Source organism: Chiloscyllium plagiosum, unplaced genomic scaffold (assembly GCF_037043375.1).
Source record: "Chiloscyllium plagiosum isolate Xiang-an unplaced genomic scaffold, Cpla_swu_hap1 HiC_scaffold_39, whole genome shotgun sequence".
Taxonomy (NCBI): Eukaryota; Metazoa; Chordata; class Chondrichthyes; order Orectolobiformes; family Hemiscylliidae; genus Chiloscyllium; species Chiloscyllium plagiosum.
The window spans coordinates 19,247,773-19,273,948 of record NW_028270177.1 but is presented as its reverse complement, the minus strand read 5'-3'; the positions used below and the strand labels follow the sequence as shown (position 1 = coordinate 19,273,948).

At 42.0% G+C, this 26,176-nt stretch overlaps 1 protein-coding gene across 6 annotated transcripts in view; it reads left to right on the top strand.

The window, feature by feature from the left end:
- myo5aa (myosin VAa) overlaps positions 1 to 26,176 on the top strand; it is a 243,849-nt gene that overhangs the window by 196,728 nt on the left and 20,945 nt on the right. For 3 of the 6 annotated variants that reach the window (XM_087981139.1, XM_087981135.1, XM_087981136.1), the window contains 7 exons: positions 2,204 to 2,347; positions 3,531 to 3,590; positions 5,071 to 5,298; positions 7,016 to 7,116; positions 19,252 to 19,329; positions 21,247 to 21,445; positions 26,096 to 26,170. In XM_087981139.1, the coding sequence (XP_087837265.1) occupies positions 2,204 to 2,347; positions 3,531 to 3,590; positions 5,071 to 5,298; positions 7,016 to 7,116; positions 19,252 to 19,329; positions 21,247 to 21,445; positions 26,096 to 26,170 (885 nt within the window). The remainder of the gene's footprint in view (positions 1 to 2,203; positions 2,348 to 3,530; positions 3,591 to 5,070; positions 5,299 to 7,015; positions 7,117 to 19,251; positions 19,330 to 21,246; positions 21,446 to 26,095; positions 26,171 to 26,176) is intronic. The other 3 variants (XM_087981138.1, XM_087981137.1, XM_087981140.1) reach the window with 3 other exon arrangements.

The following is a 26,176-nucleotide window of genomic DNA, read 5'->3' as shown; positions in this document are numbered from 1 at the left end:
GTGGTTTGGCGGTGGATGAGTCCAATGACCTGCATATCCTCGGTGGAGTGGGAGGGGGAGTTGAAATGCTGTGCCACAGGTTGGTTGGGTTGGTTCGTCCGGGTGGCCCAGAGGTGCTCTCTGAATCGCTCCGCAAGTAGGCGGCCTGTCTCCCCAATATAGAGGAGGCCACACCAGCTGCAGCGGATGCAGTAGATGATGTGGGTGGAGGTGCAGGTGAATCTGTGGCGGATATGGAAGTTTCCCTTGGGGCCTTGGAGAGAAGTGAGGGGGGAGGTGTGGGCGCAAGTGTTGCACCTCCTGCGGTTGCAAGGGAAGGTGCCGGGAGTGGTGGTTGGGTCGGTGGGGGGTGTGGATCTGACAAGGGAGTCGTGGAGGGAGTGGTCTCTACGGAAAGCTGATAGGGGAGGGGAGGGAAATATATCCTTGGTGCTGGGGTCTGTTTGGAGGTGGCGGCAAGGGTGGTTCACGTGTTGAATGAACTTCCTGAGGAAGTGGCGGCTGGAGGTACAATTACGGTGTTTCAAAGATATTTGAATAAGTTCATGAATAGGGAAGGTTTGGAGGGATATGGGCCAGGAGCAGGCAGGTGGGACTAGTTTAGTTTGGGATTATGGTCAGCATGGACTGTTTGGATTAAAGGGTCTGTTTTTCTGTTGTATGACTCGATGTGCAAAGAGAAAGTAAACCAATTGGAGTGGGGTGAGGCAAGGTTAAATTCTAAAATATTTGAACTCAGCCCATTATTTATCATCATTGACATTCTTCCATCTCAGTCACAACATAGAAATCAGGAAGTCCACTGGGACACAATAGCTTCCTATTGGGCACTTTGCCAAATAAATGTGGAAAATGGGAGCAGGGATAGACCATTTAGCCCTTTGAGCCTGCTCTGCCATTCAGCAGGATCACAGCTGATCTGGTATCAGAGTAGACAGTATGGTGCTGGAAAAGCACAGCAGGTCAGGCAGCATCTGAGGAACAGGAGAGTCGACGTTTTGGGCACATGCCGAAACGTCAATTCTCCTGCTCCTCCGATGCTGCCTGATGGGCTGTGCTTTTCCAGCACCACACTCCTGATTCTGATCTTCAGCATCTGCAGTCCTCACTTTCTCCTAGCTGGTCTGATATCCCTCACCTCCACTTTCTTTCCCTTTCCTCATAACACCTGATTCCCCGATTTGATTAAGAATCTATCTATCTCCGCCTTAAATATACACAGGTCTCGCTGTTAACAAGTTCCAACCCTCTGACGGAAGATTTTCCTCTTCATCTCTGTCTTAAATGGAGCCCTTTATTCTGAGGCTATTGCCTGTGGTACTAGACTGTCCAGTGAGGGGAGACATCCTCTCTGTATTTATCATATCAAGCCCCTTAAGAATCCTATCTCTTTCAGCGAGATCATCCAACTCGTCCCCTGTTCCCACTTTCTTCCCATACTCTTTGATCCTCTTAGCCTTAAGAACTATATCTATCTCAGGAGTAACTTATTAACGGCTAAAGGGACCACTCCATAATAAGCAGCTTCGGGGCAATTGGGGCAATTGAGAGTTGTTGGTTTTGGTGTTGGCACCCGCTATTCAATGTAAAACACTGGAAAGCCTTCTGTAAAGGGTGTGCAATTTCCTTTATGGAATTGGAGAAAGTCATTAACGAAATGCTTACTCACGAATATAGTGTAATTCAGAATCATTACTGCACAAAAAATGACCATCCAGCCCATCAAGTTATCTGCAGAGCAATCCAGTCAGTTCCATTTCATTGTAGTCTCCTCAAGGGCCCATGCAATTTCTTTTTGAAGTCAACTCTAGGGTTTGAATTTCGTCAGCTATTGAGCAACAGGTCAACAGCAAAATGTTCTGCACAAAGTTACATGAACTTATAATTCCAAATTAACCAGTAGAAACGCTAGTGTTATCTTTAACTTAAAGCCTTAGAATATTTGCATTAATTTGATCAGTTCTAGATGACAGATTGTACAGTGGCTCCAGATAATCCACTTATCGGATTGATTTTAATTCTCCCTGACTGTTTAAACAGGAAGTAAATCTGAAGATTTGAAGTTTCAAATCCTCTCTGTATTCCTGTTCATTCACTGTTGGTAACCCTGAGTAAATTTAAGATAACTTTCATCAGTGTTGTTCCAGAGAGGGTTAAGCAGGCAGTTTGATTCCTGTATTAATATTTGTTCTGTTTGAAATAGGAGTTTCCAGAACAGAGAGGTGCTCTGGATATGTCCCTGTTCCTGAAACTTCAGAAGCGTGTGACTGAGCTGGAACAGGAGAAGCAAGCCTTACAGGAAGAACTCGATCGGAAAGAGGAACAAGCATTACGAAGCAAAGCAAAGGTGATGCCCAGCGCTAAGCTGACCATTCAAGAAGTTCCGGCTGGGATCTTTCTCAGTGACTGGTCCGTAAAATTTAAACAATGACGAATCCAAATCAACTCAAGGAGGCCATTCACTCCATTATTCAAGTGCTGGCTCTTTGAAAGGGCATTGAAGTGTTATTCTAAATCCCACTCTTTTGGATGAATTTAGGGCTTTTCACTTGGGATATCCAACACAGAAGTAGGCCATTTTTCCCAGTCACAGACATATTTATTTGGAATAATATAGAACTGCACATGGTCAATTTGCTTCAAGTTTAATTAATGTCCCTCACTGTAGTTCTAGCCCTTGGTTCGTTGTAGTATTCTCTACTTTGGTCGTTCTGCGACTTTTTTATTTAATAGGTGCAAATGCATCCCCTTTTCACAGGAAAACTGATTTGATTTTCATGCCCCTTATTATTATATGGAACATCTCCTGTATAGGAACAAAAACTGGCCATTTTTTGCCTTGAATCCCTTTGTTCCCATCGGTCAGCTAAATGATGGGCCCACCTTGGTTTCACGTGCCCGCCCTCCTCTGTATCCTTCGATATCCCGACCCAATTAAAATCCATCAGCCACAATCTTGAAAAAGGTCAATTGTCAGAGGGTCATGGGCCACCAAGGGGGGAAAATTCTAGCTTTTCCTTTAGCCGATGTGTGGCAGAGTGCTTCCTGATTCAGGGGTGCCCATAACTGAGCGCAGCTCTCCAAGTGGGTTCTGAAAGAGAATATGGCACAGTTGAGCTGACATCTCCTCTCACTGTTGCCCTTTGGTTGAAGCTCCCATAAGCCTCATTCGTTGAGGTGAAAATTCAGATTGTAGTTGCAGCCTTATGATATTAGGTGTCATTGCCATCCAGTCAAATGGCAGAGAGTGGGATCCAAGCAAGGTATGTTCTGGAGACTTTGACCATTGTAGAGTTAATAGATGTCCCTTTAGATCCAATTGAACGTGAATTTGAGGGAGGGGTTTAGTTTCTGGAACACTGCAAATGGACTTCCATAGTCTATCTTTGACCTGTGCCCTTGCAATATTTCAGCATTGAATCTTGGAAGGGTAATGAGATTGAAGAAATCTAGATCTCATTTGTGAAGTTGTGGCATGATGCTTCCTTTTACCTCAGACAGCTAATGCGTCTTGTTTGTTCTGTGTCCAGGAAGCGGAAGATCAGCAAGTTAAAGCCAGGGGAGCTGAGCTGGAGTATGAATCCCTCAAGGTAAAGGTGCCATATGCTGCTCGATCTGTTCCTGCAGGTTCCTGTTCTTCCCTGGGCGGGGGTCTGTTGTATGATGGTGAGGGAGGGGGACACTGCCTGAAGAATTTGCCGGAAAAACTGCAACAGTACCAGTGACTCATCAATAAATGGTTCCTGTTGAAGCTCCTGGCATGAGTACCAATGGACAGAAACCCTTGAGATATTTTTAACAAATCTGATAGGAAGAAATAGAAGCAGGAGTTGCCCATTGAGCCCCTCTAGTCTGTCCCAACAAAGTGATGTCCCATCCACATTCTCAATTCCTGAACTCCCTTGAGGTGTTTGGATGTTCAAAGTATCAATCAACAGAGAGATTCAGCTAAAATCCAGGTATTTAGGCAGAGATTTCACATGAAGCCTCAGTACATTACTCCCCTTGCCTATCTCTGCAACATGGAATTTAGTCAGGCCATTTTTACAACCTTTAGAAGAAGAGTCCTTATACAGCATCGCAGTTGGCATGATATCACTCCAGAGCCAAAGCCCTCACCATATGAGTGATCCCAGTGGGAATTGTATAAGTTATATTAAATCAGTGATTTCCATCTGCAGGGATGCATTTGGAATCACTTGTCAGCAATGTTTGTGTTTTACAGCACCTAAGGGGATGCCAGAAGTTACTGTCACTTTCACCATTGTAATGACAGTAAATGTTGGAAGTTTCAATGTTGTTACAACCCTGAGATTGGAGCCTATATTCAGTTTGTCTGCAACGTGACCCAGCAGAGCGGAAACTCAGTGGTGTGAAAAAGATACACAATTACTTACTGCCTGTGCCTGTGATTGGTTACTCAATCTGCTTGATGTCACTGAATGCCAGTGATCCCCTGTAATTGGCACCAAAATAAAATTAACACTGCCATGGAGATTACTGATCTTTGTAGGTAAATTTATTTGCGGTCAGTGGCAGGTGACAAAATCCAGGCCTTGGAATTTCTGCTTAAGTAACAGTGAGTGCAGCTTAGTGTAAATCATGGTATTTTTTCTGATCTCTTAACCATTGTGAAATAGAGACATAAATTAGAAGCCTTTCATTTTGCACTCTTCAGGACTGAAACACAAGAAGACTAACTTTAGAAAGGGAATGACAATTTATATTGTTTTTCTTAATAATGAAATTTTCTCAAGTACAGTCGTTTGATTTAGATGTTTCGCAAGATTCATTCCAATTAGAGCAATGATCTTCCACATAAAGTGAAAGTGTCTTTGCGAACTTCCAAGCATTCTCTACATACAGACTTGTTCACTTGTCAACACACCCACCACACTACCACAATGAACCCACACAATGGAGGCAAATAAGCTTGGAAGAACTGTTTCCCCGTCTGCATTAAGAGTATTAAGTCTCTGTATTCAGGAAATGGTATTACTCAACTTGTCTGAGTTCAGTTTTATGATGAACTTTGCCTTTTTACTAGTTAATCCATGTTTTATTCCACAGAGGCAAGAACTAGAGTCTGAGAATAAGAAGCTAAAGAATGAACTCAATGAACTGCACAGAGCCCTGAACGAGAAGGCTTCCCCACATGTGACAGCCCCTGGTTCTCCTGCTTACAAAGTTCTACTTGACCAGTTGACTGCATCAAGTGAAGAGCTGGAGGTTCGTAAAGAGGAAGTTCTCATTCTGCGGTCCCAGTTGGTCAGTCAAAAGGAAGCAATGGCACATAAGGTAAGACTTATGTACCCCACCAAAATCAAAAAGGCCCACCAATACTTAATGATATGCATATATACTTCAATTGTTTATTTTAAGTCATTATGGAAAGAAAAATGTGCTATAGCAATGCAGTTACATTCCTTAGTCAATGCTTGGTTCGTATTACTGTTCTAGTAATGCCGTAAAGTTACTAACAAACTGTTTTGTATTCTTCCTCTCAATTCCACATGCAAACCTAGGAAAGTAAGGTAAATGCCTTTCTGTTATCTGACCAATTTGGAAAACTATTAAGGTTTTTGAAAATGTTCAGTGTTGGGACCTGTCTGTGTAAGTGCTCTACACAGAAACACATTTTGATGGCTAAATGTGTTTACTTACTCACAGGTTTTAGACACAAGTGCCAGGTCTTTACATCATAAAGGTACATTACAACCAGTGCTGAAAAATGTGTTGCTGGAAAAGCGCAGCTGGGAAGGCAGCATCCAAGGAGCAGGAGAATCGACGTTTCAGGCATAAGCCCTTCTTCAGGAATGAGGAAGGTGTGCCAAGCAGGCTAAGATAAAAGGTAGGGAGGAGGGACTTGGGGGAGGGGCGTTGGGAATGCGATAGGTGGAAGGAGGTTAAGGTGAGGGTGATAGGCCGGAGAGGGGGTGGGGGTGGAGAGGTCGGGAAGAAGATTGCAGGTCAAGAAGGCAGTGCTGAGTCCGAGGGTTGGCCCTCGGACTCAGCACCGCCTTCTTGACCTGCAATCTTCTTCCCGACCTCTCTGGCCTATCACCCTCTCCGGCCTATCACCCTCACCTTAACCTCCTTCCACCTATCGCATTCCCAACGCCCCTCCCCCAAGTCCCTCCTCCCTACCTTTTATCTTAGCCTGCTTGGCACACCTTCCTCATTCCTGAAGAAGGGCTTATGCCCGAAACGTCGATTCTCCTGCTCCTTGGATGCTGCCTGACCTGCTGCGCTTTTCCAGCAACACATTTTTCAGCTCTGACCTCCAGCATCTGCAGTCCTCACTTTCTCCACATTACAACCAGTGTCCACTATCTGTTTTCCAGACCCATTCTCCTTTTTGATGCATCACATGTCCTCCAGAAAAATGGACATAGAATATGAGAATATTTTCAATTTAAAAGCTGGAGTGAGCAAGAATTGTTGAAGAATGTGTCAAAATACTAACTACTTTTGCTTGTTTTTAGTGACCTAAAGGGAATGTGTTTGGTCGATTAGTTCACTTGGCTGGATAGCTAGTTTGTGATGCAGAGTGACGGGCTCACTTCCCATCCTGGCTAAGGTTACCATGAAGCTCCTGCCTGAGGCCTGGTGACCCTCAGGTTAAACTCACCACAGTCATCTCTCTCTCTAACCAGAGAGCACTGCTATGGTCCCCTGGGACTATGGTGCCTTTACCTTCCTTTTGCATCATGGTACTCATTTGGAGGTTGGAAAAGAACATTTAGACCCCAGAAACAGCAAATGGTCCTCAGCAACTGCACGCATATGAAAGTCAAAACCTTTTAAGACAGACCTAACTGTTGCCATTTAAATTTTGCATGAACACTTTGTTGGTTCCTATCAGAAGAAATCAAGTATTAGGAGTTTTAGTTCCTCTTCCCTCAGTTTGCCCTATTCAATGCTGTGATTATTTGCTGCCCATAACAAGTGTTATGTTCAACTGTGAAATCCCACAGTGAATGTTGCTGGAAATCTCAATGGGTTCTTGTTTCAGGAGACGATGACAGACCCGATGGTCCTCTTGGAGGATGTACGTAAGATGAAGGATCAAGGTGAAATAACCCAAGCATACTTGGGACTTAAAGAAACCAACAGGTAACGTTACTGGAGGGACTGGTGTAAACGTGAGTGTTAGAGTGTGTTCGTTTAACATGCTCATCATTTCTGTTCTTTCATTAATCAGCACACCCTCTTCAATACTTTGTTCTGATATTTTGTCATTATACTTAGGAGCAAGGATTGCTAAAATATAAAGGGGTGACTTATATTGGAATGAGATAAATGACTATGAATTATTGTAAGGATTCCATATTGTAAAGGAATCCTTATAGTGCTGTGAGATGGTGTTGAGTTTTTTTAAATTGCTCAGAGATCTACATCATCCAGGAACCGTGATCTGGCACGCAAGTTAATTTCTAATAGAGAATTTCCTGTGTAATTGTTTTTGAGTACCAGACAGATTTAATTTTTGTCATTATATTAATTTTGTTCAGTTGTGTGGGGATACATTGTTTGTACATTATGCTCTGATTTGATGACATAGGAGCAGGAGTAGGCCATCTGGCCCTTCGAGCCTGCTCCACCATTCAGTAAGATCATGGCTGATCTTTTCATGGACTCAGATCCACTTACCCGCCCTTTCACCATTACCCTTAATTTTTTGAACATTAAAGGAATTATCAATATGAGCTTTAAAACATTCAACGAGGATGCCTCAACCACTTCACAGGGTATGGAATTCCACAGATTCACAACCCTCTGGGTGAAGAAGTTCCTTCTCAATTCAGTCCTAAATCTGCTTCCCCCTAATTTTGGGGCTACGCCCTCTTGCCCTGCTAGTGGAAACATCCTCTTTATGTCTATCTTATCTATTCCCTTCATAATTTGATATGTTTCAATAAGATCCCCTCTCATTCTTCTCAATTCCAATGAATATAATCCAAGTCAACCCCCTCAATTCCAGAATCAACCTAGTGAACCTCCTCTATACCCCCCTCCAGTGCCAGAACATAGAACACTACAGCGCAGAACAGGCCATTCGGCCCTCAATGTTGTGCTGACCTATGAACTAATATAAGCGCATCTCCCTCTTTATCCCATCATCATCCATGTGCTTATCCAAGGAAGCTGCATTTGCTACATTCTTTCTCAAGTAAGGAGATCAAAACTGCACACAGTACTCCAGGTGTGACCTTATGCAGCTCCCAAAAAAGCTGCAACATATCCTCCCTGCTTTTAAACTCACTCTGTTTCACAATGAAGGACAAACTTCCATTAGCTTTCCTAATTACCTGTTGTACCTGCAGACCAACCTTCTGCAATTCATGCACAAGGACACACAGGTCCTTTTGCACAGCAGCATACTGCAATTTTTTACCATTCAAGTAATAACCTTTTTACTGTTATTCCTACCGAAATGGATGACTTCACATTTATTAATATTGTACTCCATCGGCCAGACCTTTGCCCACTCACTTAAACTATCTATGTCCCTTTGCAAAGTTTCACATCCTCTGCACACTCCACTCTACCACTCATCATAGTGACAACTGCAAAATTTGACACACTACACATGGTTCCCATCTCCAAATCATCTGTAGTTCCCAATCATTAAAATCATGCTTTAAATCTACACAGCCTACTGTCTATGTTGAATAACTATGGTCTATCCTGAGGCATATCTGTGTGTTATTTAATGCAGAAGCCTAAAAGAACAGTAAAAAATACTTTATGGATTCTAGTAACAGTGTAATAAGACAGCAGCAGAATAGTACAGCACAGAAGAAGGCCATTTGGTCCATCAGGTTTATGCTAGCTGTTTTGAAAGGCAATCCATTTAAACTCGCTCTATTCGCATTGCCTGGCATTTTATTTCTTGGTCGAGTATTTAGCCAGTTTTATTTGAAAAGCTATTGTTAAATCTGTTTCCAATGACCTAACAGGGACTGCATTCCAAATTCTAATCTCACAATTGATTAAAAAAAGCTTTTCCTCGTATTGCCTCCAATACTGTGCAAATTCTCAATCTTGTCAGCTGTGTACTTTTACACATTGTAGAAGTACATGTTTCTGAAACCTGAAACTACAGGACATTGGAATTCCAATACCCTCGTGGAGTTTTTTTTTCGGCCTTTTTTTCCGAGCAACATTGAAAAAGATTGAGTTAGTATTTAATCAATTAAAAACTGTTTTTCAGTTTTCCTCAAATGTGCAGTCAGCGGGTAATTGCAATAGAGTGCAGCTGCACTTGTGAAGCTGAAGACGACACATTAAAATTTAAATTTGCCAAGTTTTTAAAAAACATTTATTTAAAATTTCCCTTTTTTTGGGTCAAAATTCTTCAACTCCTTCCTGCACAGTATTGTGGGTGTATCTTTTCTTTTATTCACTCATGGAATGTGGATGTTGCTGGCTTGGCCAGCATTTATTGACCATCCCTAGTTGCCCCTTGAGAAGGTGGTGGTAAGCTGTCGCCTTGAACGGCCGCATCCACATGCTGTAGGTTGACTCACAATGCCCTTCAGGAGGGTATTCCAGGATTTTGACCCAGCAACAGTGAAGGAACAGTGATATATTTTCCAGTTAGGATGGTGAGTGGCTGGAGGAGAACTTTTAGCAGGTGGTGCTCCCATGTATCTTCTGACATCCTTCGAGATGGAAGTGGTCATGGGTTTGGAACTTGGTGTCTAAGGATCTTGGTGAATTTCCGCAGTGCCTTTTGTAGATAGTGCACACTGCTGCTACTGACACCAAATGGACTGCAGTGGTTCCCTCTTTGCAGTTTACTAGCACCACCTTGAAGGCAAATGTGCAATGAACAATAAATGTTGGTCCAGTCAGCAAAGCCTTTATCCCTGAATGATGATTATTTTTAAATGTGCCTGCTAAAAAGCATAACTAAAATAGAATGCAAGTAATGTTAGCCATTTTTGTGAATCCTAAGAGCAATGCATTGCAACGATAAAATGAAGTCAACAAAATACATTAATGTTTTAAATGAAGCATTACTTGAAAGCCAAAGATCAGCTGATGTTTTTCAGTCTAGACTTGTGATGTCAAATATCTAAGAGTATTTTTAGGAGTTGACGATCAATTAAAATTTATTTTAAATTAATTTTGCAGAAAGTTTCGAATGTAGAAATTTACATCAGAAAAGAGAACTTGTCATTTATTTACTGCCTGTCATTTGTCGATTTTGCATGAAACTTCGGTGCTCAGATCACCCAAGTAAGAAACACTGGAGAATGGGAGGCTGGTATGATTGGGCACCATTCAACAAAAGGATGAAGACTCTCTTTGATTCTTTATAAACTCTCCCCAAAAATCAATGCAGCCAAAATTCTCATGTAATGGGCTACCATTTCTGATGAAGGGCTTTTGCCCAAAATGTTGATTCTCCTTCTCCTCAGCTGCTGCCTGACCAGCTGTCTTTTTCCAGCACCACACTCTCGACTCTAATTTTCAGCACCTGCAGTCCTCACTTTCGTCTGCTCGTAATATTTACTAAGACGCTCAGACAGCCCGGGGTGGAATTGTTTAATTGATCTGTTTAATTGTTGTGAGGGGTCCTGAAAGTGTATGTGCAGAGACGATTTTTGGAGAAAGTTTGGAGTCCTCAAATGGTTTTAAGGTAGCGTTGGATAGATTCTTGATAAGCAAGGGGGTGAAAGGTTATCAGGAGTGGGCGAGGATATGGATTTGAAATTACAAATCAGCCACGATCTTTTTTAAGTAGCCAAGCAGGCTGTTAAGGCCTACTCCTTGTGATTTGTACTGACTTGATTTACATGTGTTCCAAATGATTACTTAAGAGCAAAGGATGAGCAACTTACAAAGTAAAAGGAGAAATGAAGAGCATCTGACATTTTCATCTTTTTTTTCATATTTTTGTGTGGGTTAGATTTGTGTCAAACCTCAAAATAGCTAAAGATCCCAGGGAATTTTGCTGAACAAAGAGATTTGGAGTGCAGGTTCATAACTCTGTGAAAGTAGAGTTGCAGGTAGATCGGATAGTGAAGAAGGCATTTGGTTTGCTTTCCTTTATTGGTCAGAGTATTGAGTATAGGAATGTGGAGGTTATGTTACAGCTGTATAGGACATTGATTAAACCACTATTGGAATACTGCATTCAGTTCTGTTCTCCTTCCTATAGGAAACATATCGTGAAACTTGAAAGGATTCAGAAACGATTTGCAAGGATGTTGCCAGGGTTGGAGGAATTGAGCTATAGGGAGAGGCTGAATAGGGCCTGTTTTCCCTGGAGCGTTGGAGGCTGAGGGGTAACCTACTACAGGTTTATAAAATCATGAGGAGCATGGAAAGGATGAATAGCCAAGTAATCTTCCCCAGGGCAGGGGAGTCCAAAACTAGAGGGCATAGGTTTAAGTTGAGAGGGGAAAGATTTAAAAGGATCTGATGGGCAACTTTTTGACACAGAGGGTGGTGAGTGTGTGGAATAAGCTGCCAGATGAAGCGGTGGAGGCTGATATATCTACAACATTTAAAAAAAATCTGGATGGGTACATGGAAAGGAAGGGTTGAGAGGGATAAGGGCCAAATACTAGCAAATGGGACCAGAGTAATTTAGGATATCTGATCGGCATGGACTAGTTGGACCGATGGGTCATGTTTCCGTGCTGTACGTCTCTACAGTTCTACCTCCCTCCAACTCTGGGATGCAGTAATCTGAGACAACCTAGAGTGCTGACCAAATGTGGCTGCCATCCAATTAGTACATGGCAAAGAATAAGCTATACACCTACAACAAAAAAACAGGAAATTATAATCATAAGAAATGCTACAGGAAGGACAGAGGGGAAGGCAAGAGAGCAGGGGGAGTGTCACTTTTGATAAGGGATAGCATTACAGCTGTGCTGAGGGAGGATATTCCCAGAAATACATCCAGAGAAGTTATTTGGGTGGATCTGAAAAATAAGAAAGGTCACCTTTTTGGGATTGTATTATACACCCCCTAATAGTCAGAGGGAAACTGAGAAACAGATTTGTAAGGAGATCTCAGTTATCTGTAAGAATAATAGGGTGGTTATGGTAGGGGATTTTAACTTTCCAAATGTAGATTGGGACTGCCATAGTGTTAAGGGTTTAATAGAACATAGAAGAATACAGCGCAGTACAGCCCTTTGGCCCTCGATGTTGCGCCGATCCAAGCCCACCTAACCTACACTAGCCCACTATCCTCCATATGCCTATCCAATGCCCGTTTAAATGCCCATAATGAGGGAGAGTCCACCACTGCTCTGGCAGGGCATTCCATGAACTCACGACTCGCTGAGTAAAGAACCTACCCCTAACATCTGTCCTATACTTATCCTCCCTTAATTTAAAGCTGTGCCCCCTTGTAATAGCTGACTCCATACGTGGAAAATGATTCTCACTGTCAACCCCATCTAAACCCCTAATCATCTTGTACACCTCTATCAAGTCACCCCTAAACCTTCTTTTCTCCAATGAAAACAACCCCAAGTGCCTCATCCTTTCCTCATACAATCTTTCTACCATACCAGGCAACATCCTGGTAAAAAATGTTTAGATGGAGAGGAATTTGTTAAGTGTGTACAAGAAAATTTTCTGATTCAATATGTGGATGTACCTACTAGAGAAGGTGCAAAACTGACCTACCCTTGGGAAATAAAGCAGGACAGGTGATTAAGGTGTCAGTGGGGGAGCATTTTGGGGCCAGCGACCATAATTCTATTAGTTTTAAAATAGTGATGGAAAAGGATAGACCAAATCTAAAAGGTGAAGTTCTAAATTGGAGAAAGGCCAATTTTTATGGTATTAGGCAAGAACTTTGAAAAGCTGATAAAGGGCAGATGGTCGCAGGTAAAGGGACGGCTGGAAAATGGCAAGCCTTCAGAAATGAGATAACTAGAGTCCAGAGATAATATATTCCTGTTAGGGTGAAAGGGAAGGTTGGTAGGTGTAGGGAATGCTGGATGATTAAAGAAATTGAGGGTTTGGTTAAGAAAAAGAAGGAAGCATATTGTCAGATATATCAAATTAATCCTTGGAAGAGTATAAAGGCAGTAGGAGTATACTTAAGAGGGAAATCAGGAGGGCAAAAAGGGGACATGAGATAGCTTTGGCAAATAGAGTTAAGGAGAATCCAAAGAGTTTTTACAAATACCTGAAAGACAAAAGGGTAACTAGGGAGAGAATACGTCCCCTCAAAGAACAGCAAGGCAACCTTTGTGTGGAACTGCAAGAGGTGGGGGAGATACTAAACTAGTATTTTGCATCAGTCTTTATAGACTGTAGATATAGACTGTAGAGAAATAGATGGTGACATCTTGAAAAATGTCCATATTACAGAGGAGGAAGTGCTGAATGTCTTGAAGCCCATAAAAATGGATAATAACCCAGGACCTGATCAGGTGTACCCAAGAACTCTGTGGGAAGCTAGGGAAGTGATTGCTGGCACCTTGCTGAGATATTTGTATCATCAATAGTCACAGGTGAGGTGCCGGAAGACTGGACGTTGGCTAACATGGTGCCACTGTTTAAGAAGGGTGGTAAGGACAAGCCAGGGAATTATAGACCAGTGAGCCTGACCTCGGTGGTGGGCAAGTTGTTGGAGGGAATCCTGAGGGACAGGATTTACATGTATTTGGAAAGGCAAGGACTGATTAGAGATAGTCAACATGGCTTTGTGCATGGGAAATCATGTCTCACAAACTTGATTGAGTTTTTTGATGAAGTAACAAAGAGGATTGATTTAGGGCAGAGTGGTGGACGTGATCTATATGGACTTCAGTAAGGCATTCGGCAAGGTTCCCCATGGGAGACTGGTTAGCGAGGTTAGATCTCAGAATACAGGGAGAACCAACCATTTGGATACAGAACTGGTTCAAAGGTAGAAGACAGAGGATGGTGGTGGATGGTTGTTTTTCCAGACTGGAGGCCTGTGACAAGGATTGGTTTTGGGACCACTACTTTTTGTCATTTATATAAGTGATTTGGTTGTGAGCATAAGAGATATAGTTAGTAAGTTTGCAGATGACACCAAAATTGGAGGTGTAGTGGACAGTAAAGAAGGTTACCTCAGATTACAACGGGATCTTGATCAGATGGGCCAATGGGCTGAGAAGTGGCAGATGGAGTTTAATTCAGGTAAATGCGAGGTGCTGCATTTTGGGAAAGCAAATCAGAGCAAGACTTATACACTTAATGGTAAGATCCTCGGGAGTGTTGCTGAACAAAGAGACCTTGGAGTGTAGGCTCAAAACTCCTTGAAAGTGGATTCGCAGGTAGATAGGATAGTGAAGAAGACATTTTGGTATGCTTTCCTTTATTGGTCAGAGCATTGAGTATAGGAGTTGGGGAGTTATGTTGCAGCTGTACAGGACATTGGTTAGGCCACTGTTGGAATATTGTGTGCAATTCTGGTCTCCTTCCTATCGGAAGGATTTTGTAAAACTTGAAAGCGTTCAGAAACTATTTACAAGGATGTTGCCAGGGTTGGAGAATTTGAGATATAGGGATGGGGTGACCTTATAGAGGTTTATAAAATCGTGAAGGGCATGGATAGGATAAATAGACAAAGTGTCTTCCCTGGGGTAAGGGAGTCCAGAACTAGAGTGCATAGGTTTAAGGTGAGAGGAGAAAGCTGTAAAAGAGACCTAAGGGGCAACCTTTTCATGCAGAGGGTGGTGTTTGGAATGAGCTGCCAGAGGAAGTGGTGGAAACTCGTAGAATTGCAACATTTAAGAGGCATCTGGATTGGTATATGAACAGGAAGGGTTTGCAGGGATATGTGCTGGCAGGTGGGACTAGATTGGATCGGGATATCTGGTTGCCATGGATGACTTGGACCAAAGGGTCTGTTTCCGTGCTATATATCATTGACTCTCTGACCTTAAGTAGATGCAAAGGGATTAGAATGATTTTAGAAATAAATTGCGATGCCAATGGAAATGGTGGTAGCAAGACATATTTGTACGTTAGGTGAAGGAAGCATCCTGTGATAACCAGTTAAATTGGTCCTTCTGATGTAAAAATGGAACCATGAATGTGAGCGTACCTGCAGATCCTGCCAAACTGGAATGAATTATTGTCATCATGATTCATGGAAGACTTTGAGTAAAGTCTTTTATTTGCTTCTGACGTGGAATATTAATTGCTCGAGAATCAGAACAGTACGTTTTTTTTTTCATTCACCACCCATTACTTTGATACTAATTTGCTAACTCGTATTTGACCACACGTATTTGGTCAATCAACATCAACGGTTTCTGACAGTATTTCTAGGGTTGTGATTCTGGACATTACTGTGAAGGTGACTGACTTGATGTTGGTTGTGGAGAACATCAGGATGTGGGTATTATGGGAGTTTTCAGACAGCACTTTGATAGGTTTCCTGGAGAATTTGGAACATAGGAATAACAGTCGGCCATTCAGCCCCTCGAGCCTGTTCCACCAGTCAATGAGATTGTGACTGATCTGTGGCCTAACCACATGTGTCATCCTTGCTCATATTCTTTGATACCTTTGCTTAACAAATGATGTTAAACCTGAGGTAAATAAATAAATACTGACCAAGTTCTAGGTAGCTCAAGGACTGTCAGAGCATGCCTTGTAAATATAGCTTTCTAAAGCAACCCATTAAGAGACAGAAATCAGTGAAGCTATTTTCTCAGATGTTTTTAACCAGGGAAGTAATAGTGTATTAAGGGAGGATGCCTCGTAACAATGACACCGTGACGTAGGAAAGATTAGATCTAAATCAATGAACTGTATTTGTATCAGGGAGGACCCTGGTTCTTAGAATGCTGTTAAGAGAGTCGTAGGATCATACAGCATGGAAACAGACCCTTCAGCGCAATTAGTCCATGCCAACCATGTTCCCAAACTAAATTAGTCCAATGTACCTGCAGTTGGCCCATATCCCTTCAAACGGTTCCTATTCATGTACTTACCCAAATGTCTTGTAAATATTGTAACTGTACCCTCATCCACTATTTCCTCTGGCAATTTATTCCACACATTAACCACTCTGTGTTTAAAAAAAAACTTCTCCCCTCATGTCCTTTTTAAATCTTGCTCCTCTCACCTCAAAAATAAATGTGGCCCTTACTTTTGAACTCCTCCATCTTAGGGGAAAAACCTTTACTATTCACTTTGTCAATGCCCCTCATGATTTTATAAACTTCTTTTAGGTCACCCCTCAACCTTCTACGCTCCAGTGAAAGAAGTCCCAGCCTGTCCAGCCTCTCTTTATAACTTAAACCCTCCATTCCCGACAACATCGTGCTAAATCTTTTCTGACCCCTCTCCAGTTTGGTACTATCCTTCCTATAACAGGTGACAAGAACTACTCAGTGCTCCAGAAGAGGCCTCACTAATGTCCTGTACAACCTCAGCATGTCAACCCAACTCCTTTACTTATAGGTCTGAGCAATGACAGAAGTGTGCGAAACACCTTCTTAACCACCCTATGTACCTGTGATGCAAATTTCAAAGAATTATGTACCTGAACTTGCTGTTGGACAACAGATCCAGAGTCCCACCGTTAAATTGTATAGGTCCTACTCTTGTTTGTTTTCCCAAAATGAAATACCTCGCATTTATTCAAATTAAATTCTATCTGCCACTCCTCAGCCCATTGACCCCAACTGATCAAGATTCTGTTGTACTCTTAGATAATCTTCTTCACTGTCCACTATACCACTAATATTTGTGTCATCCGCAAACTTTCCAACCGTGCCTCCTATATTCTCATCCAAATCACTTATGTAAATGACCAACAGAAGAGGGCCCAGCACCAATCCTTGCGGCACACTGCTAGTCACAGGCCTCCGGTCTGAGAAACAACCCTCCAACACTACCTTCTGTCTCCTGCCATCAAGCCAATTTTGTATCCACTTGGCAAGCTCACCACGTAATCTAGCTTTACTAATTGGCTTATCATTTGGCACCTTGTCAAAGGCTCTATCAAAGTCCAAGTAAACAATGGCTACTGCTTTTCTCTTATCAATCTTTTTGGTTACTTCCTCAAAAAACTCCAAGTTTGTGAGACACTATTTCCCTTGCACAAAGCCTTGCTGACTATCCCTAATCAATCCTTGCCTCTCCAAATGCATGTATATCCTAAGTTTCAGAATCACCTCTAACAACTACCAAAGTCAGACTCTCTGGTCTGTAAGTTCCCAGGCTTCTCCTTACAGCCTTTCTTAACTAAAGGCACAACATTAGCCACCCTGCAGTCCTCCAGCACCTTACCCATGATTATAGATGATACAAATATTTCTGCTAAGGGCCCCACAAACCTCCCTAATTTCCCCCAAAGTCCTGGGATCAGGTGCTGGAGATTTATCCATCTTTAGCTCAGTAATGGGATTGGAAGCACTGGGATCTGTTATGAGGGGGGCAGAAGATATGCCACTTCCACAATGTAGCAAAATTGGATCATTGGAATAAGTCTCACCAATTTATCTGTAGTTCTGTGCAGTTCTTTTGCCCATGAGTCATTGTACGAGATTGTGAACATAGGTAGGAGTTTGTTTGATCAGTATGTGAATAAAAACCTGATAACTTAAATTGTGACTTATACAAATGGTATGTGACTTAGCCAAAGGCGTGCCTCAAAACTATAATTATCTTTTAGTTAAAATTTTTCAAAATGTTTCCTTGGGTGAGAAAGATGAAGTCAAGCTGGTGTTACTGCTTCTGAACATTTCCTGGCAGTGCAGGGGTGTGGATTTTGGGTGAAGCCAGCATTGTGTTTATCCATGATATAGCCTCCAAAGTCAAGTATCTTGTTGACACTTGGTGTGAAGGCGCGTGTGTGAATTGTCACTTGGATCCAGCATCAGAAGCTGCTCTATATAGGAAGGGGATATAATCCTTTAGAAGAGAAAATGAGAAGGGAAAAAAAAGTATTAAACAAGTATGTTCCTATTTCACTGGAGATTTACAAAAGATCAATCTCCCTTTTCAGATGAGCCATAATTAACTCCTTTTTGGGATCTGTAACACAGGAAAATAACCTTCCTTTCACCATAGCACTTGATGTAAATTATTGATTAATTGACTGACTTCCATTCATTGTTTAACTAAAAGAGCTGATGAAGAGTCATCTCAACTTGAAATGTTAGCTTGCTCGCTCTCCACAGATGCTGACCCACTGTGATCTCCAGAATTTTTGAGTTTCAGTACAGATTCCAGCAGCTGCAGTAATTTCCTCCTACATTGCGGTTGTTATTAAGTTGGATGAGACCTTGCGCCTGAAATTCCAGGGTTCCCGGGTGAAAGTGCAGCATTTCATGAATTCTGACCACCTGCAGTCTACATTGACCGCATCCTGGACCATAGGATGGGACAGGATCATTCCCAGGGTTTGGGCATGTGCTCAGCAGAGGTGCCAGTTCCATTGTGACAGCAAATATCAAAGTTGCTTTTTGGAAACCGATCTGAAGGAAAAAGGGACCTTTTCGCTCCCTGCTGTTAAGGGAGCAAACTTCAGACTTTTGAAAATTCATTATTTTTTGTTTGCGGAGATCTAACCTTGCCCTTGAATAACACCAATGTTTCTGATGAACCATTTTGGGGTACTCTGTGGAAAGTCCCAGGAATGCAACCCCTGCACGTCCCAAACCGATAACTTTCCAAAGTTGCCAGCTGACTTGGGGAGGATGGGTGGCAGATTCACCATGACCCCTTTCTCCTTCACTCTCCCCTCACTCCCTGCTCCCCTACTAGTGCATGAACTGGGAATAGCAGTGTTACTTTCTGTAAAAGGTAGATGACCATTGAATTTATGCTTTAACTCGTCAAAAAGCAAGGATCTTCAGCATTGTATTAAACAAAACACTGTTAGAATGATTGAACGCATGTCTTCAGTAGCCACCATAGCAATTATTTATTTTGTTATTTCTAGACAATAACATGTTTCTGTTTTGATCATCCTCCTTGTCTGTTTTTGTCTGATTGTCTTGGAAGCTCTTTTTGCAAAAATGTTAACAACTGCAGAAATGTAACTTGCTGGTTATACGTTATTAATATGCAAAATTTTGATTTCAAAAGCAGAATGAAATGTGAAATTAATATGAGATGGTTATAAGTCAATGTTTTACTACTGTAGTCTCATCCAGTCTGAATGTATCTCCCTCTTGTATGTTGCCATCATTTGTGAGCCTTGTCATTAACATTTCATACTCATTCCCATCACTTGTCCCTTCTTTTTCCCTGTTTGCGAATTTGTGCTCATGGAAGACCAACACAGGATTGCCATTTGCTGAATGAGGATGGAGAGCTCTGGATGGCCTACCAAGGGTTAAAACAAACCAACAGGTTACCACATTTATGCCGAGGGCCTTTCTACATTTGCACTTTGTCACTAACCAACCATTGTTGCTGTGCACTTACCTTACAGAAATATGCTTTGGCATGTTTTACTGTCATGTCTTAATGTTATGGTGAAACTACTCAAACTTGTAGACGTAGACTTACTGTGTTAACAAAAGCAGAATTTGCTGTCTAAGAGAAAATCTCGCAAGTGGATGGTGAATTCTAATGGAACTTTTTAATAGCTGCTGTACAATGTCTTCAAAGTAGTTTTTATGCACATCTTCTGCTTGACGGCCAAATAATCCTTTTTAACAGCTATGTACTGCTAATCCGAGAATAACAATGGTAAAGAAGTTACTGTGAAATGTAACATGGTGGTGGCAGCTCTTAAAACCTTAGAGCATGTGACAGGCAGTCCCTTTCCTAAATCAAGAGTGATGAAACAAAAATCAGTTGAATCAGAGTTAATTATGATCTAACAGATTGAATGCAGAGGAGCATGCAATGCTGTGTATGAACAGCATCAAAATCTCACCCAGACTGCTGGCCCTCTGTGAAAAGAAGCAATCTTAACTCGGTTTCTAATGACCCCAGCACAAAATTATAGTTAATTACCAGTCCAACTCAGACTCACCACAAGATTAAATAGAGTAAAGGGCGCTTTGCTCTATAGCTGGTGGCAATATAACTCAATATATTGTTTGTTGCACTGAGGAAGTTCCTCAGTGCTGGCATCCTATATTCTGATGTGTGTAAATGTAATTGAGAAAAAATAAATCCAGGTATGAATTTTCTCATTAAAGGAGGACAGCATTCATGTAGTTTTCAAACTCATTCTTTCCAGTAGAAGAAGCATCTACACAAAGGCAATTAACCCAGGAACTTCTAATACTGAACTCTTTGGGAAATGCATTAGTAACCTGTCGCTATGGCCATGTTCATGACTCTTTAAAGCCAGATCCGCAAGGCGTGGTCTTCAATATGCATCCAGCAGCTAGTTTTTGTAGCTGTTATTGTGAATGTCATATTTTTGCTTTACTTGTTTAAACCTTCACAAAGTGTTACTTAACAAGCTATAGAAGTTGAGAGGTCATGCTGCGGTCAGGCAACTTTTGGAATACTGCATTCAGTTCTGGTCTCCCTGCTATAGGAAGGATGTTGTGAAACTTGAAGGGGTTCAGAAGAGACTTACAAGGATCGTGCCAGGGTTGGCGGATTTGCGCTAAGGAAAAGGCTGAATAGGTTGGGGCTGTTTTCCCTGAAGCAGTGAAAACTGAGGGATGACGTCATATAAGTTTATAAAATCATGAGGAGTATAGATAGGGTAAATAGACAAGGTCTTCTCCCTGGGGTGGGGGAGTCCAAAACTAGAGGTCATAGGTTTAAGGGGAGAGGGGAAAGAGTTAAAAGGGGCTTAAGAGGATGTCTTTTCATAGAGGGTGGTGCGTGGAATGAGCTACCAGAGAAAGTGGTGGAGGCTGGTACAGTGACATCAGTTAAAAGACATATGGATGGATATATGAATAGAAAGGGTTTAGAGCGAATTGGGCCAAATGCTGGCAAATAGGATTAGATTAATTGAGGATATCTTGTCAACATGGACGAGTTGGACCGAAGGGTCTGTTTCTATGCTATATATAGTTCTATGACTCTGACTTGACGATGAAGATTTAATATTAAAGTTCACTAGTTGGTAGGTTAAACGATGAGGATGACTCCTACTTTCTTTCTCATTTTAAAAGAGTTTCTTGAATGTTTTCACTCCCTCACTTTCCTGTAACACACTGAAAGGTTTAAAGAATGTCATGATGTGAGTACTGCGCACAATCACTGCTGTAACCTTGAGGGTTGACCATGTTGCGTATGATTTTAGAAAGATACAGTTCCAGTCTGATAATGCCCTCTGTTTTTTGTCTGCAGATTGCTGGAATCTCAGCTTCAGGGTCAGAAAAAGAACTATGAGAATGAGCTGGAGATCTTACGCGGGGAGGTGCAGAATTTGAAAGAGGAGATCAATCGTCAGCAGCAGTTATTGGCCCAGAACTTGCAACTGCCCCCAGAGGCCCGCATTGAGGCCAGTCTGCAACATGAGATAACTAGGTTAACCAATGAAAATCTTGTAAGTATTACTTTGCTTTATCAGACCAACGTGAGCACCAAATACATCCGTGTTAGTCAGATGGTTCAGTGGTCAGCACTGCTGCCTCTCAGCACCAGGAAATCGGGTTCATTTCCAGCCTCGGACGCCTGTCTGTGTGGAGTTTGCACGTTCTCCACGTGTCAGTGTGGGTTTCCTCTGGGTGCTCCAATTTCCTCCCACAATCCAAAGATGTGCAGGCTAGGTGAATTGGCCATGCTAAATTGCCCATACTGTTCAGGGATGTGCAGACTAGGTGGATTAACCATGGGAAATGGTGGGTTACAGGGATACGGCAGTGGTGCGGGTCTGGGTCTGGGTCTTTGGAGGGTCAGTGTGGATTCAATGGCCTGCTTCCACACTGTAGGGATTCTATAATTCTATGATAAAGGAAGCCCATTTCCATTCTGATCCTATTATACATGTATAAGCTACCAGCTGTAGTGATTAGGTCCTTGGTGTTTACAATTATATTTACATGCATAGTGCTAGTGGAATCATCTACTGAAACCTTCAGCCATGTTTATTGAAGTTACTGTTCCCTCGTTGCATCTACGATATATTGGAGGTCAGTTGGCTGGATGACAGGGATTCAATTCCCACATGGCTGAGGTTACAATGAAGGGCACGCCTTAATCTCACCCCTTGCCTGAGAGGTGTTGACCCATGAGTTAAACTCTCCACCAGTCATCTTTCTCTCTGTAATAAGCGACCAGCCCTATGGTCATCTGGGACTTTGGTGACTTGGCCTGATATATTATGGAACTGAAGAAGAAAACTATATTCTTAAATATAATCATAAAGATTATAGTCATCCAGCATTACATTCAGAATGTGAAGTACTTTTTAGTAGTTCTGTCATTTTATGATCAATTGCTTGCATGGTTACCAGTTATGACAAGCCATACACAATTCCTAATGTTGTTTTAGAGTCCTGGCAGGGTATGCATGCAGTCATTCAGAGTGCAGCATCTTTGCAATGTGCTGTTTTATTGTTGGATTCCTGGTGGTGGGAACTTTATTTCTTTTCTTGGCATTTCGGCGATGATTCATTAAGCAAGAGTAATTTTCGGTTTCAACTGAATCGTTGAGTTTTCCAGCAGAAATGATCAGTAGGTGCTTTTTCTAAATAGGATGATATGCTTTACAACACAGTGTACAGTTAAAGGGGAGTCATCAGTTTTACATTTTTCCTCATCTAATTAAATAATCATGCCAGCACGACAGCGGAGTGTCATGCTCCCATCTTTGGCATTTTAAATTTTGTTCACAACTTCCAGAATTTAGTGCTGGTGGCATGGAGGTCTACAGCACAGGAAAAGGCCACTCGGCCCATCAAATTGGGCGGTACTGCAGCCTCACAGCGCCAGAGACCCGGGTTCAATTCCCGCCTCAGGCGATTCTCTCCGTGTGGAGTTTGCACATTCTCCCCGTGTCTGCGTGGGTTTCCTCCGGGTGCTCCGGTTTCCTCCCACAGGTCCAAAGATGTGCAGGTTAGGTGAATTGGCCATGCTAAATTGCCCGTAGTGTTAGGTGAAGGGGTAAATGTGGGGGAATGGGTCTGGATGGGTCGCGCTTCAGCGGATCGGTGTGGACTTGTTCGGCCGAAGGGCCTGTTTCCACAATGTAATCTAATTTAAATCTAAATCTAAATCGAAATCTAAATTGTACCAGTCAAAAGCAAGCAGGTAGCTATTCTAATCCCATTTTCCAACATTTGATCCCTAGCCTTGTATGCCTTATAGCACGTGTAAGTACTACTTAAACGTAATAAAGTTTTCTCCCTCTACCATCCTTACAGGCACTGAGTTCCATCTTTTCACCACCCTCTGGGTGAAAATGTTTTTCCTCACATTCCCTCTAGATCCTCTGCCCCATCCCTTAAATCTATTTCCTTTGGAGATTAATGAAGGGGATATATTGGTGTTTAATGAAGTGTTCAGTGCTGTCTGGAACAGAACAAAGATGTGGACAAGTCAGTGATCTGGTTCCACAGACACATGTCCACTACTCGCTGCCCCCCCCCACCCCCACCCCCTTCAACCCCATTAAGAACTAAGACCAAGGCTGATGAGATGAGAGCAAAAGGTTTGGTCTCTTGACCATCTCTTTGTATCTGAGGAAAGTGGAATACAGATAGAGGGATTCTAATGGCCAACAACAGTTTCTATAAGTGAAGGAGTTAATTTTACACTTTCATAACGTGGAGTCTGTCTGCTTTGATTTAATACATAAATGCATAATAACCAAACTGACTCAATTATTTATCACTAACTAGTTCCTACACCAAGTATTTTAATAAATTTCACATGGTTTCACAATGTTGTCATTTCAGTATGTTATGGCAGAGAAATGCAGATGTTACAAATTTTGTCACTTGGTTAAAATTTGAAACCCTCTTGAAAGGAAAACTAAAGAGCATGTTGTATTGAGAGCAGCACTGATTGGAGCAGGAAGGAAAATTACAATATTAAGCCCACAGCTGAGATTAATATGTGGCAAGGGAAGAGAAATAGACAAAGGATTAGATCGAGGGGAGTATAGAAGAATCAGAGGTGATCCTATAGAAACATGCGTGATCCTGAGGGGAAATGATGGGGTTGATGACGGGAGGATGTTTTTCCTTGTCGGAGAGATGAGAGCTCCTCCTCTGAATGTGGCTACAGTGCCACTGGTGGCAGCTGCCATTCTTTGTCTGATTGTATTGTGGCCTTTTGCCAGTTGCATAGACTGTCCAGTCTTCACATGGTACCCACTGTTGGCAGAGACACAGACCAGCAGTAAGCTGCAGGAGCCCTGACTGAATGAGGAGGAGTAGGAAGGGATCTCCCACTCAGTCGGGGCTGAGGAGAATTTGAATCTGTGGGATTCTCTTGGCCAGCAGGCAGTAGAGGTAGGGTGATCGAATATTTCTAAAGCTGGGTCAGACAGATGCGTGATTAACAAAGGTATCAGAGAAAGCGGAGTTGAGGTCATAGTCAAATCAGCCATGATCACAGCCACACCAATTCACATATTTATATTGAAGAAGTGCAACTTTGTAAATTAGGAAGTAGGCACCAAAGGAAAGTATAGTTTTCAAAGCTAATGGTTTACGCTTGCCACTGTTCAGTCAGTAGGTGTACTCTGTTTGTTTGGGTTGTACTCAGTGAGTGTTCCTGCAGCCAGTCACTGGGTGTCAGGTGAAGTCTGGGCAAAGTTGGGCTGGGTTGGTCAAACAGACACAATACAATGGCAGCTGACTCCCATAACATTGATCTGGTCACACCTTCACTTTCAGGAGAGGGCTGTACTCCCTCAGTAGTCTCACAGTTGTGTGTGAGACTAATCCTGCCCAGACAAAATGCGATGAGCTAAAATGAAAAGCTAATGCTACTAATCTGGAGTAAAAACAGAGAGTGGTATATGGCACAACAAGTCAGTTAGCATCTGTTCAGTGAATAGATTGTTTATGACAGGAAATCTGATGAAGGGTATGTGCAATGCCAAAACAGTCTTTCCTCTTTACAATGCTGATTGACTGCTGTGTACTTTCAACATCTTTTCTTCATAATTTGGTGTTCTATTTAAAAATGACACTTAATCCCTTATTTTCCATGTTTACATTATTTCAAATGGAACATCTTCACTCCAGGAGGTGCAGACTTGATTGACCAAATAGCCTACATCTTAAGGCCTTATGTACGTGAGGCTGTAGGAAATTTGCTCATGTCCATTTTTGTTTGAAGGAAAGATTTAGCTGGTTACAATTACTCAAGTTGCAGTTACCAAAATCACATTGCAGTTCACAATTGCACTGAATTCACCTGATGTAATTCAGTAATTTCCTATAGCGTAATATACTGTCAAGACTTGAAACTTAAATATAATTATTCACTGCCATACAAGTTGTTTACCAGCCATTGTTGCTGAGTAATAAATTTGGGCTTAATCCATGAATAGTTTGAAATGTCCTGTTCATAAGATACAGTGCTAATCAATCACTATGCCTCAAACTCCAAAGTAAGCACTGATAGTCACATTCCTGATGAAGGCCTTATGCCCAAAACGTCGAATCTCTTGCTCAGATGCTGCCTGACCTGCTGTGCTTTTCCAGTGCCACTGTTCTCAGTACTTTCTCCTAGTCCCATAGAATGTTAAACTCTATCTGTGTGGGAGGCAAATTGTTCACACACGTAACAAAATACACCATAACTCTTTGCAAAGCTTGTGAGCAGTCTTCAAAGACTGGCAAAATCCATCTTAAAATCCATTTCTGAACCTATAGAGGCACTTTGGCAGCTTCTAGCAGCCATCTCGTTGATCACCCACTGTGCAAGTTATCTCTGTTTGAAACTTGCATTTTACATGACCTGATAATTCCATTTGTGTGTTTAAAATGCTGCAGGATAATCAAGTGAGGTGAGAGATCAAAACCCAATGGTGTCACTCAAAATTTAAGGCTAGTGTTTTGATTAGTGCAATATGAGTTACTTTAAGCATGTTTGAACGTAGAAAGAACTTTACTGGGATAAAGTGATGACCATAAGGCACATTCACTCCTGTTAGATAACTGCCGAATATTTCCTGGTTTATTGGCACAATTTCTGAACTGTTTGGGTAATAGCACAAATCTCACCACTATTTTTGCAGTATTATGAGGAGTTATATGCAGATGACCCCATGAAGTATCAGTTCTACAGGATTTCGCTTTACAAACGGATCATTGTATGT